We start from the raw sequence: 22,163 nt of genomic DNA on the forward strand, positions 1-22,163 counted from the left end.
GTGTGTGTGTGTGTGTGTGTGTGTGTGTGTGTGTGTGTGTGTGTGTGTGTGTGTGTGTGTGTGTGTTTACAGTATGCCTCTCTCTGTATTCGCCTGCTCCAGAACAGCCTGGGGGCTGTAACCGCCAAAACATGAGATTTGAGTTGCTTGATTCCCCGGAGCACAAACCTGCCAAACAGCATCCAACCTGCCAATGGCTTTGAACCAAGGACGCCAAAATCTGCTGTGCTTTTAACTGCAGCGGCTCTGCCTGAAGCCCGACACGCCTTCACATCACTGTTTGGTCTAAGGAGGACTTTTATCACCATTAAATGTTTGAATGGGCCAAAGCTCTGTTACTGATGATTTTTTAACTGGTTTCAGCAGGTGAATAAATCTATGAGTGTGTAAGACTTTCAGTGTTTGGCAGTACTCCTAATGTATTATACCGACATCTATTTTATATACTAGTGCAATTGTTTTGCAGGATGGTATTAACACATCAGTAGCATTTTTTTTTAAAGACAGTAAAAACAGGCTCAATTCAGATAAATGCCTTATAGTTAAAATGTATACGAAATATCAAGATTCTAATGGGTGCATTACGGAACTGTATTAGCTGAATGAGAATTTACACATACATTGCTTCTTTATAATGTCCACGGATTATAAAAGCATAGTGTCAGAACAGATGTAAAAAAAAAAAAAAAAAAAAACTATGCAGCCTTATAGCATTACTCTGTACAGCATGCTGCTTGCATGCAATAAAGCATTTTTTTAATAAAACAGGAAAATATTTCTGATCTCTCTGTGAGTCTGTTGCTGCAGGGTATGACCTAGTTAAATACAGACCTCCTATATTCCCTACTTCTCTCCTCACTCTCCCAGGTGAGGCTAATGTCAGAGAAGAAAAAGATGGAGCGATGAAGAAGACAAAACATTTCTCCCTTTTCTGAAATGAGAAATTCAGTTTGAGTGAACAGACCTTTGTTGTGCGTTTGTGGTCCATTTGAGTCTGGTGATGTGTTTTTTTTCTTTTTTTTGAAAAAACAATGCAAATATATATGTGTATACTGTATCTGGCTGTATGCATGTTAACAACAACAACTACTAGCCGTATGTGAATGGTCTCTCTATCCAACTAACCCCTTAACAGAGCCCCGCCCAGGTGTTGTGTTTAAAGATGAGCTTCTACACATTCTCAATCATCACTGGATTACTAACATGTGACAGATTTCTTAGGTAATTTATTACATGTCGTGTATGGGTGGCTTAATGAGTACTCAACTGTCAACATTATCTAGGAAAATACAAGTCACACACCTTCAGTATAGATACAGGGATTGTTAGCCTAGATTTTCCAGGTACAGTTGTTGTGCGGCATGGATACTTATGTATGATACAGAGTAAAGAAGAAGCTCTAACAAAGCCAGGCTCTCTGGGAAAAATGTATTATTTACATCCACTGCAGCTGCAATAGAAATGTAAAAATTGAAAAGAATAGAGATAAAGGGACAGAAAATAAAGGATCATTGTCACTTCTCTACTGAAGAGAGAGAACCAGAGAGAGAGAGAGAGAGAGAGAGAGATCACCAAATGTGGAAAAAATAAGAGAGACAGATGGTAGAGCAAAGAAAAAGTCCAGAGACAACTAAGACAAACTTTAAAAAAAAAAAAAAAAAAAACAACAACAAGCATTGCTATATATCTGGCAACACATGCGCCTCAACTTTGGAAATCTTTTTGAAGTAACTGGAAAATAATTTGACTTCCTAATTAGGGTTAGCGACATACGTTTTTCAGCAGTGCGTAGATGGAAGTCTATGTAACATGAATGATGACTACCAATCACACCATGTTGACACAGCCCTGAAACTCAAAAACGTTGAGTAATGTATTTGTCATGCTACAGTTGTTGAGCAACACTGTATAAGCCTACTGAATATTGTGAGACGCAAATTATGCTATTGTTTTGCAATTACTGCTACAATACAGTTGCTAGGGAGACTGACAGGCAGTATTTGTGTGTGTGTGTGTGTGTGTGTGTGTGTGTGTGTGTGTGTGTGTGTGTGTGTGTGTGTGTGTGTGTGTGGGAGGCAAACGTGCATTCAGAGATACACTAAAAGTTTATCACAAAGTCCTCCTGCTCGATCTTATTTCTTCTGAGGTGACCTGCAGTCAAATCATTAAACTATTCAAATACACAATGCAAATTTCTCATGGACATACATGCACCAACAGTTCTTAGGAAGTCAAATGAAATTGACTCATTTTTCATAGGAAACTGAATGTATAATGTACTATGTGTCCTTCTAGAGGGCATGGGTAAAACTAGTTGTTCAATTTGGTAGACGTAGACGATTGTAGAAAACAAATATATATTCATCTTCTGAAAAAGTAAAAGTAAATGTACAAGTTCATTTTGTTTCTTTCTCTTCATTGTCTTCACTTTGACATCTCCTTTTTTTCACAATTAGAACCAAGTCAACTTTACTGACCACACACACACACACACACACACACACACACACACACACACACACACACACACACACACACAGAGGCCAATTAATTTAAGGTTAGTGTTGAATATCTAAGTCATTAAAGGCCCAAACTCTTTATCAGGTTGGACAACAGCAGCATTGTAAACAGCGGCCATTAAAAAGATCCACTCCTCCTCACACCCCTTTAGTCTATGCTGAGTGCTATAGAGTCAATACCAGTTTAGTGCTGAACAAATCATTAATCTGCCCTTCCGGCCATAGCCCTATTGATCTAAATGGAAAAAGAGGGAGAAGATGGCTTTGGACTTGCCTGAGAAAGAGTGGTACAACCTGAATATCTTATTTTCTCAGCTGAAAATGCTGCCAAGAGTGAGATTCCCACCACATGTATCTAATTTAGTTTCACGTATTTATCATAAACTTGTTTTCTAACTTTTACAGAATTTTACATAAAAACTCAATTAGCAAACAAAGAATACAGCCGATAATACCACAAATATCAATAAAAGACACAATAATCAAAAGAATTCTTGATGCAAGTTGATCTGCATGAGATATTTTATCAATTACAAATGTTCTGCATTTGAAAAGTTAAAGCATCTTCCCTACAGCACTCTTATACAGCTTTAAGTGAGCTGATCTTCTCCATTTAGGACCATCCTCTAAAAATATTTAAGGAAATCTTTTGTGGTTTGTCATTTCAGCAAAGCTAGATTGAAAGAATTATACAGCTCATAGGGTTTTAAAAAGGTGTTGTTTCTGTCGCCTATTTGTTGTATAACTAGCTAGACAGTAACCATCTTGTTGCTGTACAATCATGCAAAACAAGTGTTGTGCAAAAGACAACAGAAGACCAAACAGAGATAGGGTGCTACATAAGTGTGGGGAGGAATTGGATGTGCAGGCGCATGAACTGACAACTGGATCAATCCACACTGAAGTCAGCAGTATAGAAACTGGAAAAGGGGGGAATATAGAGGATGGATCAGTTAGAGAAAAAAGAATGAGGGAGAAGGAGAGAGAGAGTGTAAGGAGGAGTCCCTTTGAGTGACATGCACAGAATTTGTTTAGTATCTGCAATTATATAATAATTATCCTGTTCACTTGTATTATTATATCAGATGTATTTGCTCCTTGTTGCTGTTTCATACATGTATGTTTGTTCTTATGCTTTCACAACACAGATGTATTTTTTTGTCATGCCAATAAAGCAAATTGAGAGAGAAAGAGACAGAGAAGGGAGAGAAAGAACAGCACTCTCTCTGCTTGTGTTTGTCTGAGCGAGCTCCAGAGATGAGTTTCTCTGCAGAGGCTTTGCTCTCTCTGTTTATTTCATCGTCTCTTACTCTCTTTCTCCCCATTCTTCTAAGCCCTTAGCTCAAGTGCTGCCACCACAAAAATATGCCCCTATAAAGTGAATCATTTAATGCTTCTGCTTTGATATTTAGCGCTGTGACTGTTACCTGTGGATGCTTTTGTCATTCTGAGCCTCAGATCGCACCAGTGGGTAACAAGAAGCTCCGGGACAGGAGAGCCTAAGAGGCTTTACAGAATATTCTAAATCACAAATGTGTACACAAAAACTGAACGATTAGTTGATTATTTTGATTGGTCAATCACTTGAGTATTTTGTTCAAGCAAAGACGTCACAACATCACGTCAACATTTACTGGTTACAGCTTCTCAGATGTGGGGATTTTCTCTGACATATTCAATATTAAATGGAATATTTTTGGTTTTTGAACTGTTTGTTTGAAGATGTCAGCTTGGGCTAAGGAAAATTTTGATTGCAATTCCCACTATTTGCTGAAATTTCTTAGACAAATAAGCAATTAATCAAGAAAATAATCAAGGGATGAATTTTTCATGAAATCAATAACCCATTGCTAATGTAGAGATATTACCTTTAAATAGTCTTAAGTTGTTGAGTAATGATCATTGCTTTAATACCACTCTAGCAAAATACCATAACAGGGCAGCATAAACACTCTCTGTGTGTATGTGCATGTTTCTGCCTACGTGTCTGTATTATTCAGCTCTTTTGGTAAGCAATACTCTTCCTATGCATGCACACACTCACACATTACACAAAGAGGAAGTAATGACTCATATTCCATGAACATTTTGTTAGGCCAACACTGAGTGAAACTATTAGCAAATGAGACACACACACACTTGTCCATCTGAAATGCTGAAAAAAAAAACACCTGAGACTCCCCAATGTGAGAAACCCTCCCCTCCTCCCTGCTCATTTATCTTTACGTCAAAACTGTAAGTAAAACATTAACGCTTGAAGCTTGACACACACAACTACAAATATATAAAAGCATTACAAACACACACACATTTGTTTCCACCTGAGTCTAAACATGTAGCTGCTTGGATTACTAGGAATGTTGCGCTGGACAAAGGACAATGTAGGGAGGGACTGGAGCAGTACACTGGAGACTTTGTGGAGGTATTCTCAATGAAACCCAGTAAGTTACATGCACGAAACCCCAACAGGTGAAACTTTGTGAGTGCCTGTGTTTCTGTTGCATGTCTGAATTTCTTGAATGAAACAAAAATGGCACACTGCAGTGTAATTAAGAGAAACTATGACAACAAGTAGGCTGGTGTGCGTAGGTTTATTAGTTTATTTGCTCTCTGCGTACCAGCCACCTGTTCTGAACTATTAAGTGTTTGACAACTGCTTACACCGTATGTTTGAACAAAAAGCACTATTGCTTCACATCAAAACAAGGAAGTCTGCATTCACCCACAGAAGTCAAACCAAGTGCTTCCTTTTTAAACCTGCTACAGACAGCGTAATACAGACCACTGGGGCTGCAACAAAGGATAATTGTGGTTCAGAAAACAGTAAAAAAAAATATCCCTTATAATTTCCCAGAGCCCAAGGTGACATTTTCAGACTTCTTGTTTTGTCTAACCAACAGTCTAAAACCCCAAACCATTAATCTACAATGATATATACCAGATAAAAGCAGCAAATCGTCATATTTCCGAAGCTGGAACCTGAGAATTTCTAACATTTTTTGCTTGATAATAAAAAACATTAATCCATTATCAATTTTTTGCGGATTCATTTTTTTTTTACTAATGGTTTTAGGTCTGCAGTCCACTGATTTAGCATTTGGGATGGTTCAGTCATGTTTCCCTTGAATTATCATCATCACTAGTATTATTAGGGATTACAAGAAGAGAAGTTAGATTCATCTTCAAAGAAAAGCACAGCACACTGACTCATATGTAGCAACACAAACACTTACAAACTCTCAGTCTCATTCATTGTTGAAGTCTGTCCTCTCACAGCCAAAGTGTGTTGTGTCTAGCGTTTTGAATGTCCTCTTAGTGTTATCAAACTCATGTCCAGTGAAAAGAAAAAGAAAGTCTTTCTTTAACAAAGTGCTTTGTCTTTCTCCTAAGCGACTGTTTGTCAGCCCTCTTGCTGTCGGCCTTTGAATGGGGGCATTTCAGTGTGTTCGTTAGCAGCAGACCCTCAGCAGGTGGTCTGGACCCTGCTTCTTTTCAGCTGTTGCATGCAAATTTTGTCATTCAAACGTTGTATTCTGTGCCAACAATAACTCATTTAAACATTTTCTAAAAGGAAAACAAGTATAAGAAGTTCACAGATAATATGACTTTAAAACTACAGTATATTAAAGGTGCAATATGTAATACCGACAGCTAGTGTTTAAAATAGTTACTGCAGTACAAATTCAAAATACTGGAGAGAGTTGTCTCCCCCGCCCCCTCCTCCCCAGACTCAAAGTTCACGTTGGTTGCCAGGCTGAGACCGCAGCATCCACGACAATGTTGCTAGACGCCTGTCTCACATAGACAGACATACTTCACAGCACAGCGAGGTAGCTAACGTTAGATGCTGGCTATATTGACAGTCATAAAAGCCCGTGCTCATGCAGAGCTCTGTACCCAACTGACAGACAGCTTTTAGAATTACGGTAGGAACCACTAACAACACAACAACCTTGCCGTGCCACTTGACAAACAGACACACTTCCTCGGCTTAGAATTATGGTAGGAACCGCTAAAAATAACACTACCTTGTGGTCCTCTCCATCCGACTGAACATACTTTATTGGCTTAGAATTACGGCAACAATCGCTAAACACACTGCAAACTCACAGTCCTCTCTTCCCGATTTACAGCCCTCCTCTCTTGGCTTAAAATAACTCACCGTTGTCGGCTACGGCCGCTGAACAGGCTACACATTGTAAACAGCCATGGTCTGCTTGCCTGGTCCTCCGGTAACGTTAGCAGTGTTAGCATGGCGGCGTTAGCCAGGACCAGTCGGGATCACTTTACTGGCTGTGTCTCAATTTGTTTTTGCAAGTAACCAACTCGAGTACTCTAGCTATATAATTCAATGTGAGTACACGAATGTTGAAATGACATAAAATGCCCGTCCATTGTAGCCGTGATGAATTAGCCTGAAGCTAATGCTTAGCTACCTGTTCAGGAGGAAATTAGCCAACTCTGTGTCATTTTGGGCTCTAAGCTGTCTCCATCTTTCAAATACATCTCCAATATTTACTTGGGGTTTGTTACGTCTCTGGTCATGCAACTGTTAGAAACATGCCGTTTTTTTAGGTTGGGTAGAATTTATCTCCATTGATCCTGTTAGTTTGTTTGCTGCTTTCATGGCTGTACTAACGTTACAGCTGTAGCATGCTCTGTTTAAGTTTTTACAGGTATATCTGGCAACCCGGCCTGGCTGTCAAACTGGGCAGTTGATAACAACACACAGGCCAAAACACAAACAGATATTCCGTCACAGAACAGAAATTTCAAAAGGAGAAAATACTGACATTAGCATTGAAAATATAGTATTTCAACTTAGCATGTTTCCTTAATATCTGATGACGCATTGGGTTCATTTTTGGATTCATTACAGTAAATATATTACATATTGGACCTTTAACTCTGGGGAAATGTATTTGTGTTAAGATAATTGTTTGTTTTGTCTAGAGACTATTCTTTCGTCTCTGACAGTATCAATGTATTAGACAGTATGGCAGAAATCAGAGAGGAGTGACTGTTCTAACTCTAACAGATTAACCTCCATTCAACCAGTACAGCTAAGTACTGCATGTTAATCTAGTTATTCTAGTCCTGGTGTACACACTGCACCGTCAAAGACGCTTGGCTAAATGTCAATCTTGTTTACGGAATACACATTACTGTAAAAAGCAAAAATGTTCAACTATATGACCAAAAGCAAAACTCTTTTAGTGGAAAATAAGTTGGTTTTTTTTTGGTTGCCCAGGGACAATCAACAGAGAATTTTTCTGCTCAGCTGAAGAATAGTAAATCTCACTATGCAATGTCCAGTCACAGAACAGGAGCATTCAAAACAACTATAGTGTCTGACGTCACGTGTTCCATTGAAATCCCCACAATACAAATAAAACTCACCTTGCCTCTCTATTTTTGGAATAATGAATGAATATTAGAAGGTGCAAAAGGTACATAAAGTATCTGTTGTATTGTCAACAGCAATTTTTCTAAATTTTCTAGATGATCTACAGTAAGACTTATTTTTTTCTGCCACAAAGACAACCTTTTAACTGTTTTTTATTGTTTACTGTAACATTTTTGACATCTAAAACTTTCTAGTAGTAAATCAAATTTCTTTAAATACAATTAAATCATTCCTACGCCATGTTGTGTGTATTATGTTTACAATTTCAGTGGGGTTGGATTAAAACACAACGTAATCTATATGGTATAAACTTCCCTTTTACACTGAACTATGTCCTGAATAAACAGACTGGAATAGCTTGAATTACCGTAATAGAGCATAATTATATGAGACGGTTTCCAAATTACTTAATATTAGGCTACTGAGAAAGTTAAATACAAATGACAAAATGATTCACACCTACACTGTCTTACACTATGTGCCAAATATCATGCTCCTCAGTCCTGTTAGACAACTAACCTGTTTTCCCATATTCCTCTTTCTTTTCTGATCTATCTGTACTACATCTGTCCTGTTCCCTGCACACTTCTTTTGATCTCAGTCACGCTGTCATTCCCTCTCCTTGCAGCCACCCTGGTTTCCAATTAATCCCATTACCATCAGAGAGATGTTGAACTGCAACATAGCCACCAGTGACTGAGGAAGGGAGAGAAAATGATAACAAGGGATACTGGCAGCAGACAGGAACAAGAAGAGAGTGAACAGAAGAGACAGGAGAGTGTAGCGTGATGGGGTTGCAATGACACAGACACCGACAGCTGAGCAAGACAGACAGGGAAGCTCTGAGGCAGGGTCAACTCCATGCAACACACACACACACACACACACACACACACACACACACACACACACACACACACACACGGGGACAATGGACTCTGCACTGCTGCTGAACTGTTCCCCTTTACCTCGCCAGTCTTTAACCCACTCCTTAACATATAAACCATCTCTGCTTATGTTTTTGCCTCTCTTTTACTGAACCCTCACGTCTCGCTATTGAGTCTTTTCTCTGTTTTGTTCTCATTCTGTCAAGTGATCTTTCATCACCCCCATTTTCCAGCTGGATGGGTGCAGTCTGGTTGCTTACCCCGTTTACTAGTGAGGGGAGTCCATGGTCAGCAGTCCCTCTCTTCCCACCAGCAAAACCCTCATCCACTGAAGTCATCCACTGTTCCCTGCTCACCAGGTCTAAGTCCGTTGTCTTGGCTCACACCCCACGCAGGTGTTCCCTTACGAGGTAAGAGTCGGGATAGTCCAAAGGGTGAGTCCCTGTTAGTGGTATAGTCCAAAGAGAGGCTGAGGAGCGAAGCAAGATGTATCGTTCACTTTAAAACACTGCACCGGCTGCCTGGCTTCTTCTACACCAACAGACTGCCGCTCTCTCTCTCTCTCTCTCTCTCTCTCTCTCTCTCTCTCGCTCTCTCTCTCTCTCTCTCTCTCGCTCTCTCACTCTCTCTCTCTCTCTCTCTCTGTAACACACACACACACACACACACACACACACACACACACACACAGAAACAGAAACTCAAACACACACACACACACACACACACACACACACACACACACACACACAAGCACAGACTCTGCACCTCACACACTTTCCCTCTCTCGCTGACTGGTTCGCTGGCTGACTTGCATTCACACAGTGAGAGAGCTCAGATCAGGCAACAGTTGTTGAATTCATGGCCACTCCTCCCCCCTTGCAGATCGTTGCTTAGCAACTGGCTTCTGTGGGCGGGGCCTGTGAGAGTCCTCACATTGCTGCACACTCTGCTCTCGGCTGCCGCCTACTCAGGCTATATTTGCATATCAAGTCCTGCCTGGCTCTGTGTCAGAGGCCAGTCCCTGTGTGGGCTGTGTGGAGAGGGGGATTGAGGTGATTGTTGTCTTTAAACTGAAACAGTTTGTCTTCAGTGATGCAGCAGATTCCACAAGATGGGTCAAAAAGAAAAGACGTACTGGTTAGTCACAATGGGGAAGGAGAGAAGGAGAGAGTTGATGGCAAAGCAGCCAGAGGCATTTGTTTGTTGTTCAGAAAATAACAGCAGCAGTTTGTTCTTTAAAAAACAGGAGAAGACACCAATTAAGCTGTATCATTACAGTTAGGAGCTTAAACTCAACATTAATCAGCAACTATTTCAATAATGGATACTTTTTAAGTAACACTTCCCAAAATACTATGGTCCCAGGTTCCCCAAGGTGAATACTTTTTTGGTTTTCTTAAGTCTTCTATGTTATTAAACTGAATTTGTTTGGGTTTTGGACTGTTAGTCAGAAAAAAAATTAAACATTGAATTTGGACTTTTGGCATTTGGATATGCCAACTTGGACTTTAAAATATTTTTGAAGATTGTGTTGTAATATTCTTTACTATTTTCTGACATTTGATGGACAATTAACTAATTAATCGAGAAAATAATTAACAGATTAATCAATAATGAAAATAATATTTAGTTGGAGCGCTACGCAGCATTATAAACACCACAATCCAATCATAATCATATTATATAAACTGTATCCCCCCACTCTAGCATAAACTCCCAACAATCCAGTTACTTCTCATATCTCAAACAGACATACAATGCAAGAGACTTACATGTCCATGTTTCATTTGTAAGATTATTTGATTAAAAGTGGAGAAAATCCTCAAATCTCTTTTGAAATCCTATCAAAAATGCATGGTGTACAATATACACATAAAGCTGTTTTTCATGGTACCTGAGAAGTTGACATTTTACAGATTGATGTGATAATTGAGAAAAATGATGTGCCAAAACTCAAAGTCTTCATATTTATAAAATAGTGGATTATATAAACATATTGGTATTTTTATATGATGTGCAGAATGGAAACTCCAAATTCCCTTTGCACCAACACCTCTGAAGAGCAAAACTATATGCTCAATTGCAAAAACAACTTTTTTTCTGCTGTGCCATTTTCTACATTTCTAAATAATTTCACAGAACTTAAGGTCTTACTGATGTGCCCTAAAGCATTTAATCTATTCCTCAAAGAGTCTACAGAAGTTTTAAATAAATGTAGGGAAATATTCTCAGAGTGGGCTCTTCATAATGTTTACCATAGATTCTCTCTCAACTCTTATCTCAGTTCTGCAGGGAATATCAATCCTTCTTTCAGCTGCCACTCTATGCCCTACTCCTTTTAAATTGGTCCTATTCTAGTTGGATGCTGACCAGACCCTCTTAAGAGGGATACTTGGAGTCAGCACTGGAGATCCCCAAATTCTTCTAATTAGAGCTCCAAAAATGTGACTATCATGTGTGTTAATATTGTTTGGTGGTGTCAGTCCATAGTGGAGCTTTTTTGCATTCCAAATTCAACTTGTTTTAAAGACAAGACTGCATATTGTTAGCCTAGTGAAAAAGGTGAATGTGGCTGTAGTTTAATGGCTCTAACATTATGATCCTAATTTCAACCAACTCTACACCCTCATGGCCCACAACTGAAATGTGGAGCATATGGACATTACCATGATATGACGGCAGACCCAGTGCTGTTATGAGCCTGTTTTAATGACCAGTATATGTGTCCTTGTGAAGCTGTACGTCTTCCACAAAGAGAACAAGATGACCTGGTTTCATTTGTGCTGCACAAAGCAATAAAGGCTGAGGATAAAGTGTTGTTTCTACAAACAGTAGCAATTGTATATCTCACATGTACTACTCCTCCTTATATTTGGTCTAGAACTGACTCTTGAATTTGGATTATTATTCAAATTACTGTATGAATTCCCTTGAACATTAACCCCTTAATAGTAAGTCTGAATGTATTATATTTTTGTTAGTCTGTTTTTACTTTGTTCTGTATTTGTTAATATACATTGTAAAGAACTGATCACAAACAAGATTATATTTCACTGTGAATAATTTCTCAGCTGTATTTGCTTTATTTCTGCATTATATACAAGCCGTTATTATGATACACTCTCTCTTAATAGTGTTATCTGAGAACATCCCTGCCTCTCATATTTTTCTTGTCCTACTTTTACTTGAAGGACCTGTTCCGCATGCTGTTGAAACATGAATCTCACACACTCCACTGCCATCACAACAAATCCCCTCCGGTCTGTGTGCCACAAAAAAAAAAGAGAAGGATGATAGTTTCTTTTTTGCTGTATGCTACTTTTGTGCATTCATTTTCACCTTCTGGCTGTTTATAACATGAATAATATATATGTCTTTAAATTATATTAACCTATTTTGTCATTATAATGATGATACAATCTGGGAGTATGCATATCTGTTTGCAAGCTTTTGTTTATATGATGTCAGCTCAGGTTTCACCACTTCATGTCTTCCAGTTACTGGACTCAGCAGCCACTAGCAGGAGCTAATGGCAGCTGAGCCAAAACTTAATCCTGCTAAAATTACAAGGAAATGTTAGTGAACTTATTACCTTCTTGCTATTTCTCTCCGTCTTCCATCTGTTGACATGTTTTCAGTGTTTCAGTGTTTATTTCATGACTCATACTCTGCATGCCGGCTAATCTCTATGTCGCATATAGTATGTGTCAGAGACGCTTGAGTCCTGATGCTTGATCTGAGTACTCTTAACGCTGATGGAGTGATGAAAAGAAGAGGGAGAGGTGGTGAGAAAGACGAAGAGGAGGAGAGAGATATGATCCAAGTGGAGGGAGCCAAATAAAACCTAATTATGTGGAAAGGAATGCACCCTTCCTACAGTCTCCTTTCTTTCTCTCTCCCTCCTGCTCTCTTTCTCCTTCACTTTTAAAAGATGTTGGCAGTGGCTCAGCCAATGGCCTGTGGCTATTTGTTTATGTGCAATTTGTTGGAGGGCTGGCCCCTTTCCCCCTTTTCAAAGAAGCCATTTACAATTCTATTCATGTCTACCTGCCTTATTCAGACGGCAACACATAGTTATGGACCAAGGGCCTGGTTTTCACTAAGTGCTTTCACAAAGTGTTAACATGGTTAAGTTAACGCTTTTCAGAGAGGAAAAGCTATTATTACATTACTTTCTGTAATGGTTATAAAAGGAGTGAAGTAAAATTAAAGTGATAAGGACTGAGAAACCTGCATTATACTCCTCATAGATTAATGGACACAGGGCTAAAGCCAACACACATACACCCTTAAGTACATTCACACATACTGTACAGTAGTAATAAATAAAAAAACTAACATGTTCGTGTTGCAGCTGAAACAGCTCTGTGGGGATTCTCAACCAGCTGCTGGGGTTCGCAATGCAGCAAGACGAATGATAGAGAGGAAGAGGGTGGGGGTAGAGATGGATGGAGTGAGAGAGGGAGAGGCCCCATAGAGTAAGGGAGGGAAAGGAGAGCAGAAGAAGCTTACAAGAAATAAACGAGGCAGGGTTATACTACCAACCAACTGCTTATGTGGGTTGAGTGCTGTGAGAATGCCAAAGAATCTGCTGCTACTTCCTGTGGACATACGAGAAAAAAGTTCAAATGCATGTCCAGATTCACATTTGCTGTAAACATGCATGTATGCACTGCCACACGTGTACTCAGAAGTTTACCTGTGACAAGTAAATTTCATTTCAGATCATTGGCCACTAATGGTATGGAACCACTACCCTTGGGTATTCACTATTACATGCTGCAGTTGATTCTCCAGCCTACTGAATTCCTATACTGCTCCTGCCCCCGATAATTTCCATAACCCTAGTCTGAATCGTGGCATGGACTGATCAGACTACTAGACCGTGCCACATTCACAGATTTGATCCTTTAAAATTAATGTATAATTTCTTGCATAATTGATAACCTATAGGATAACCACACATAATTTGAAATGTTACACTTTCGATGCCATTATTATCCTCTATCATTATATAAGTTTGGAGTTTGGAGGAGTATATTTAAAGCTGACATCTGTTACAGAGCCTAAGATCTGACAACATTCAGGCACTAAATGCACAACTCTGTGAAATTCACTATAATGAGGCGGTGAGAGGAGGGGGTCAGATAGAGTGTGAGTGAGAGATTGAAAAGGCTAAAAACTTTTTGAGTTTGCCAAACTCGACAGGAAAAGTGAGATCATGAGTCTCATTACGTGTGATGAAATAAGATGAAGTTTACAAGAGGAAAGGACAAATGAAGAGAAGGGGGAAATATAAAGGTAAAATGAAGAGAATGACAGAGCAGAGAAATACATCTATGCAATATGAAATTTCAATTTAGTTTCACGACATCATGAAGCAATAAACACAGACTGTACACATACCCTGTATAGACAAACACAGAATAGATATAAATACACACATTCTCACAAACATACATATACAAAAAAGCTATAAATAAATACTGTCAAACAAAAAGAATGAACACTGATCTAGTATGAACTTCCTCACACTTCTTCTTGCACTTAATCTATGCAACAATATACACCATTGTGTGTAGTCATTACAACTCATACAGAACTCGCAAGCAAGAGTAGTACAGTATTGCATGGACCTATGCAACATTATCTCCTTTTACTGCAGATCTAGTATGATACGAACAACTTTGTCTTTAAAATATGAGCAATAGTCTTAACAACAAGGTCTGATCTACTTTTACAGAACTGTAGTTAAATTGACATATACCGTAAGTAGTAATGTATCCAATAACAGAGAATATTTTGAAGAAATCCTGCAGGTCAAATATGTAAAGAATGAGACACGTCTATCTATTGGTGGTGATTATATGGCTGTAATATGAGTGAAACCAGGCTACTGGGTCATTGTTGCCTGCAGGGAAAATTCACACCCAGTTGTTGAGGTATTGATTACAGTTCATATGGTGAGAATGCATGTTTATGGACGGACACAATGTACTCTGACACACACACACACACACACACACACACACACACACACACACACACACACACACACACACACACACACACATACACACACACTGTAGTATATATATAGTAGTATATTATATGCAGCAACGATGCAAATTACAGTGTTATTGAATGCTCCACAGGAAAAACATATTTTCCCAGTCATTACAAGTACAAAACCTTGTTAAGCGGACATGTTAAGATCTATGACCAACAAGAATTTTTTTCAAAATGTTTTGTATTACAAACTCATGTTTACCAGCTGTTGGGTAACAAAGGACTTTAAGATAAGACTGCATATCAGAACAATGTTTAGTGTTATTTCAAACTGGCATGTGGGTATAGATAACAAATGGATGGATTGATCTATGTCTCCATTATGTTGCAACTAGTTATGAGTCAGTGAACATGCCTCACAATTTGAGTTTTACCCATGTAGGCCTATTAGCCAATGCAATGCTGTGGTGAGCTGATGTTTGCTATGTTAAAAAGAGTCAAAAATAGATTGTTGGTTAAAAGAGACACACTGAATTTTCTGTAGGAATGCTGAGCAGGCCTGGCTAGCATCTGACTGACAACAGATCAAAGCCCGGTGATCAATACACGCCGTGGCTATCCATCTGTCAAATCACTACCAGACCACTGGGACAGCAAGTGACAGAGGGATCAATGAGGAAGTGAGGAAGATTAGTCTGATAAAAACTAAGACAGGAAGGGGAGAGAGACAAAAAGAAAAAGACACACCTTTGTGTTTGTAAGTTACAACATCTCTCACACTACAAAACTCTAGTGATTAATTCAAAACCCCGGTGTAGTTGCAGCTCAGAGCGGAAGAAGAAGTGCTACAGAGCTTTTGCAGGATGTTCAGGGTTTTATGGAGGTTTTTCACTTCCTCTATTAAAAGGTTACTTGGTGCGAGCTGAACTGAAACAATGCAACTAGACAATGGCTGCTAATTTGCCCTGACAGGGAAGACACTGAACCATGAAAGGAGTTACTGACCAATGTCATGGAATGTTCTGTAAATGCACTTTGCAAAGAGATGAACTAAATCAGAAGATACTGTACACACAAATCACACACACAGTGGGCAAGGTATTTGAATTCAACGAGTGGGACCACCATTAACTGCATTTTTTGATTTATTATTCCAGTTGCACAATAAGCAATACAGCAGTGTTCTGGTTTAAAGACACCTTTAAATACACCTGGGTGCAGACACAGGGAGTAGGCTGTGGTAAACATTTACACCAAGATGACTCCTTTCTTTCACTCACAGTTGTCGTTTGCGTGGAAAAAGGATTTGTGCCAGCTGTGAGTTTATTGTACGTTCTTGTGTATCACCCTGTTATGATACTGTGGGGGATACGATTTTTGCTGAAACACCTGTTGAAACAGTTTGTGCAAGCGTTAAACTTCCTTTATGGCTGCACTGTGACCCTGAGGTGGAGGCAACATTTATGTGTGAAATTGCCTTGTAAAGTTGCTACATGTGCTGTTTATCAGTCTCTCTCCTCACAGCTGGAACAGGTCGGTGGTAGAACAATGTAAAGTCACTTTTATCATTGATAGCAGCGTAAGAAAATATCACAATACAAACATTTGAAAACAAAAATGTGATCATACTCAACTTCACTAATATTTAATTGCTATTTTCTCTAAATTGTAAACAAAAGGTTTGTTGCCCTTAAGGTAATTTCCAGTCAGTTTGGTGAATCAACCCCAACAAAGTGTAGTGCAATGCCATTACTCCCACTATGAGTAGGAGTTAGAGTTGTTTATGAAAGAGGGGAGAAAGAGAGAGAAAAGGGGAGAGAAGGAGGAGGCAGTGATCCAGAACTGAGCTTATGTGACAGGTTTTCTATTCAGTCCACACATCACAGGACAATCAGCGACCTAATTAAACAAAGGAGAATGAGGGATTAAAAGACAAAAAAAAGACAGAGGAAAGATGGGAAGTCTGGAGAGAAAAAAAGATGTGTGGACTGATCGAAAGCTAGTGAGAAAACCAAAGCCGAAAATGGGGATCAAAGAAAAAAAAAACTGAAAAGAGAGAATGAGATCTAAAATGAGGATCTAAAGAGCTTGTAGGAAAAAAACAAAACTTATATCAGGCAAGGCCCAAATAAAACACGAGCAGCAGAGTAGAAAGAAAGTAAAGAAGGATGTAGTCAGGGGTAGTAAGGAGGAGTACAGTGTTTTACACACTAGCCTTGAACAACATAATAAATGCTGGCTCAGATTTGGGGGCAGAGAAAGTGAGAGGGGTTTGGGGCAAAAGGCCTGCTGCAAGCATTTCAGTTTATCCACTTTGAAATGAGGAAGACAGGGTCTGACCACATGTTATGGATAACAAGATAGACAGACAGACACTAGCAGAGCTTTGCCCAGACCTCCAGCACTGGTCAAGGGAGATAACAGTGGAGAGAGACGAAAGGAAAGTGACAGCAAATTAAGGAGGGAGGAAGGAAAGTGGGACAGAAAGTAAGAGAGACAGAGTTAAGTATTTCATTTACGGATGGCACAGGGGTGATGTTTTTTCCCACTACCACAAAAACCCAGTAGCAGTCCAATTTCCTGTCTGCAGCCCTTACAAGGCCAGCAGTAGAGCATAGCGTATACTGGGGAAAAACTGGAAAATCCACACAAGTAAAGAGAAAGAAGGCAGACTGCTGGATACCAAAGCCACACTTAATGACAGAATGTATCCTGTTGGTCACACTGATTCAGCCATCTGACACTTTGATGTACAGCATCATCCAGATTCAGTCTGACAAAGGCACAGTGTAGTCTGTGCAACTGTTGCGACTAAGAGGGTTATTAAGGGTAATTTTTTGTGGAATTGCTTCTTAAAATATTAAGTATCGGTGCATTAAATACAGTACAATCTCTCATTTCAGCTGTGATGATAACACATTTGTGTGTTTTTGAGTGTATATCCAATTATTAGTATTGACACATAGTTATGTGATTTTATGTTTAATATACACATAGACATGTGTATGAAGAAATATGTCTGCAGATCGATGTTTGCATTTGCAACAACGTAGATGATAGATCTACATGCACAATCACTCTGTGTTCTGCTGAGTACTGTGATACTTTTCTTCTTCATTCTTTGCAGAAAGGACACTTAACAGCTGTGCCAGTTCGCATGTTGTCTGTTCTGCACTCTGTTCTGTTGTGCACGGAACGATGAAAGAGGCACCACCCAGACAGAAAGAAAAGTTGTTTGGAAATTCACAGCTAAAAGTGATGGCAAAGCAAAGTGTTAAGAAGGGTGTCATCAAAAAAGGAAGGGCCAGTAGAGATCACCCACGTACATACTGAGATAGACAGACAGTGAGGACAGAACAGCTTACAAAAACACATACAGTACTGTATAGACTGGCTTTTTCCCCAAGTCCTACAAGATTAATGACAAAATAGGTGGTCAGTTTTATAATGGGACAGCAATATGGTTAAGGTTGGGTTAAGTTTAGGAAAAGATCATGGTAAGGGTTAAAATAAGTATTTAAGGTTAGGGAAACGTTGTGTTTGGGTTAATTTACTAGTGCAGGTTAAGGACATTCATCGTCATGGTTGCAAAAATAAACATGGAGTTAAAGCAGCCATATTATGCTCATTTTCAGGTTCATATTGTATTTTAAGGTTGTACCAGAATAGGTTTACATGGTTTAATTTTCAAAAAACACCATATTTTTGTTGTACTGCAGTGCTCTCTCTCACTGCTGCAGATCCTCTTTTCACCTGGTCTCTGTTTTAGCTACAGAGTGAGACCTCTTTTCTTCTTCTTCTTCTGTACTATCTTTGATTGCACTGCACATGTGCAGTAGCTCAGATGTAGATCATGTCAGCTAGCTAGCTCCATAGACAGTAAAAGACAGGCTGTTTCTACAACTTCGGTCAGTTACAAGGCAGGATTAGCTGGGAGACTTCTAAATGAGGGCGCACATGTAAGTAGTTCTTTTGTAGATTATGGTGAACTTGTGTGTGTTGTAGCAGTGCTTTGCTATTGAGAACGAGGTAGCATGCTAGCGTTAGCATTAGCGTTAGCATGCTACGAGCTAATGGTTGCAGTTAGCCTGCTCGTTCCGGCTTGTGACGTCACAAGCCGTGCCGATTTTGAACAGCTCAACCAGAGACTGAAGGCAGGACACATTCAGAAACCGTATCTCACTCTAAACAGCATGGATGGATTTTTTTCAAAGTTTGTATATGTGTGGAAGCACCAGAGACACAACATAACACCCCAAATCCCAGAAAAAGTGATTTTTTCATAATATGGGCACTTTAAGGTTAGGGGATGATTGTGGGCATGCTTGGTCATGTCATTTGAAAGTTGAATGTTTGATTTACCCATCCATGCACATCTACCTCCTCACTACATGGACTTTGTTGCTTGCTAAAAACATCACCTGGCTTCCTTCTTTACTACAGCTTTGTCACTTGAATGTAAACATATGTAATTTGTAGGTACTTGCTGAAACAACTGATGCTGTCGTTCTTCCTGGGAGGACAGTCTTGTTTATCTCTTTCAAACACACATGGACATGTCAGGCATACACCACTGGGGTTTTCATTGTAGTTAAGGTACAATTATGCTCTACCTTTCACTGAGAGTGTACAATAAAACTACTCTCCATCTGGAGAATCACGATAGAATGAAGAGAAACTTCCTGGACTAAGCAATAGAGAAAAAGAAGCAGCATAGCCACACAAAGACAAGTTCAAGGTGAAAATGAGTTGCCTTCTGACTGCCTGTGCAATGCTTGTCTGTACACAACACAGAAATAATTGCAGGTATGCTAGTGTGTGTGTGTATGTGTGTGTGTGTGTGTGTGTGTGTGTGTGTGTGTGTGTGTGTAACAGCTCATGCTTCATGCTCTCCACCCAGATGCTCCTGGCAGGAGGTGACCTCTGTCGACTGACAGACTGTCTGGACCTGTGGCAACACAGTATCAAAGCCAGTTCAAAGTCAGAATAAAGTCGTTTACAGACACAGTCACAGTCGTTACAACAACTTACAGAATAACCAGTTAAAAAATAACGGCAGAAAACCACCTTCCACTCTGACTCCAGCCTTGCTTGTCACATTCATTGCCGCTCTCTTCCAAATGAAGTGAAGTTTGTGACTTGTTAAATATTGCAACTCTGTTCTGCATAATATACTGTAGAAGAAACAGCCCTGGCACGCGCGCGCGCACACACACACACACACACACACACACACACACACACACACACACACACACACACACTCACAAGCATATTTGAGGTAAAACCAGGAAGCTTATCCAGAGAATACACGTTATCAGGCTTCAACTGCTATGTAAAAAAAAAGTAGTTGGGCCTCCATTCTCTATGCAAAGTAACAGCTAAAGAGACAGTCCCCTGAACTCAGTGGGGAGAATAAACATGCAACTGGTCTAAAGATCTAACTGACCTTGTTAGGTGTGATGGCGCGTGCACACACACACACACACACACACACACACACACACACGGCTGAGGTGATCAAATGCCAAGTATTAATTGGTTCTCTGTGTGAAGATGCATTCTGGCTTTCAGAGATAATGAGGGTGAATTGAGAGAAAGAGGGAAGTGGAAAGCTGGTGTGGTCTACAACACAGGAAATATAAGAGTATTAATGCAAAAGAAATGCTGTAACAACATTTTAACATATAGACCTACAGCACATAAATGCATAAAGATTAATTTGGCAAATTGGACAGAAATGAGTGAGAGCCAGTTGTGTATAAGATTTATAGCCATTGCTAGTGAGTGAGAAATTTGCATGTTCATGTGTGATGGGGGGGAGAGAGAGAGAGAGAGAGAGAGAGAGAGAGAGAGAGAGAGAGAGAGAGAGAGAGAGAGAGAGAGAGAGAGAGACTCAGGGTGAAGTGAACGAGTGATGTTTCTGTTCATTAGCAGTCCTCCCTTATAGCCCGATAGTTACAGAATAATCCTGTCTGCTTTGTGTGTCCTTGACTGTCATTGGTGGGACTCTGCTGGGCCTTGTCTCTATTCCAGACTGTGTGTACTGTATGTGTATGTGTGTGTATGCATGTGTATCAAAGTCTTTCAAAACCTTAATTAAACAACTATGCCACACACACTGGTGCCAAGGCAGCAATGCTTGTGCTCTACCAAATAAACAACACGTAATTCCCTTCCTTCCCAATCATCCTATTGTGTACGCATTACCAATCCTCTGAGAATTTGATGTATAACAATAGAAACAGCAATGAGTGCCATATTCTGCATAAAATATTTTTCAAATGGCATTTATTGGCAATGGACAGTATGAAGCACCAAGAAAAATGAAATAGAAAAAGGGAGGTGACGGTTGCAGCTACATGCACCTTGTCCCATCTTTACCAGAATGCCTCACTGCATTTCTCTATTGATACTATCCATTGATCACTCTCTGCTTAAACAGAGTTAGAATGATTTAGCAACTCCACATTTTTGGGTTGACTGGCTGCTTTTCCCAAGGGTATTTTGGAGACTTCTGCAGCACTGTGATCGATGGGTGAACTATTGAGCGTATTTTCCACACAGCTCAATATAGTTACTGTTTTTCATGTGATCACATTGTTTTGTTTTTTTTCCAAATTTTGGAAATGTAGATGAACTCTCTGTTTCAGTAGACCGCACACAGACACACAGAGAGGCACAGACATAACCTACATCGGATAGCTTTAAATAATGCATACTCAAAGGCTAAATTGAAGAATAGACTATTATGACTAGGAGATAAGAGGCTCAGAATGAGTTTTTTAGACATCTAGACCCCAGGCTGCCATAAGGTGAAATTCAAAACTTCTTACCTTTTTAATGTCATATAGAATGAAATAAAAGGAAGTTTTACAATTCAAGTAATTCTGACAATACTGTAAAATCAACCAAATATGAAAACAACATTATAGTGCATGTACCATTTCTCTCACTTTAACTTGTCACAAGAACTCCAAACATAGTAAATCCTGATGAATAACAATTATAATGTTTTAACTGCATTGTAGCTCTTCAGTTTGGATAATTTATTGTTAACAGTGCAGACCCCCACACGGTTGACCATATCGTCCTGACCGTATCATTCGTTCCTGTTTCCATCTGAACAGAGAACGTATTTGGAAGTGAGACCTGATGAGTGTCATCTGCAGTAATGGGGCCCGTCACTCACCATCACAGGCCAAATGATTCACTGATTAATAAATTAGATAAGGTGCTGTTTAGTTTATCCATCTCTGTTGTTCATCTGTTCTCTTAGTCCACATATCTTTTTAGTTTTTCCCTGTTCTGTTTTCCTTTCGTCTCTCTTCAGACTCT

General features: G+C 39.5%; 1 protein-coding gene across 2 annotated transcripts in view; it reads right to left on the reverse strand.

The window, feature by feature from the left end:
* The window catches only part of rab11fip4b (RAB11 family interacting protein 4 (class II) b), a 28,006-nt gene extending 18,351 nt beyond the window's left edge, over nucleotides 1-9,655 (reverse strand). Inside the window, exon 1 of one of the 2 annotated variants that reach the window (XM_031285791.2) lies at nucleotides 9,074-9,655. In XM_031285791.2, coding sequence (XP_031141651.1) covers nucleotides 9,074-9,151 — 78 coding nt within the window. In that variant the 5' untranslated portion in view covers nucleotides 9,152-9,655. The remainder of the gene's footprint in view (nucleotides 1-9,073) is intronic. The other variant, XM_031285793.2, reaches the window with a different exon arrangement.
* Between the last annotated feature and the right edge of the window lie 12,508 nt (nucleotides 9,656-22,163).

This window comes from Sander lucioperca, chromosome 4, assembly GCF_008315115.2.
Source record: "Sander lucioperca isolate FBNREF2018 chromosome 4, SLUC_FBN_1.2, whole genome shotgun sequence".
Classification (NCBI taxonomy): domain Eukaryota; kingdom Metazoa; phylum Chordata; class Actinopteri; order Perciformes; family Percidae; genus Sander; species Sander lucioperca.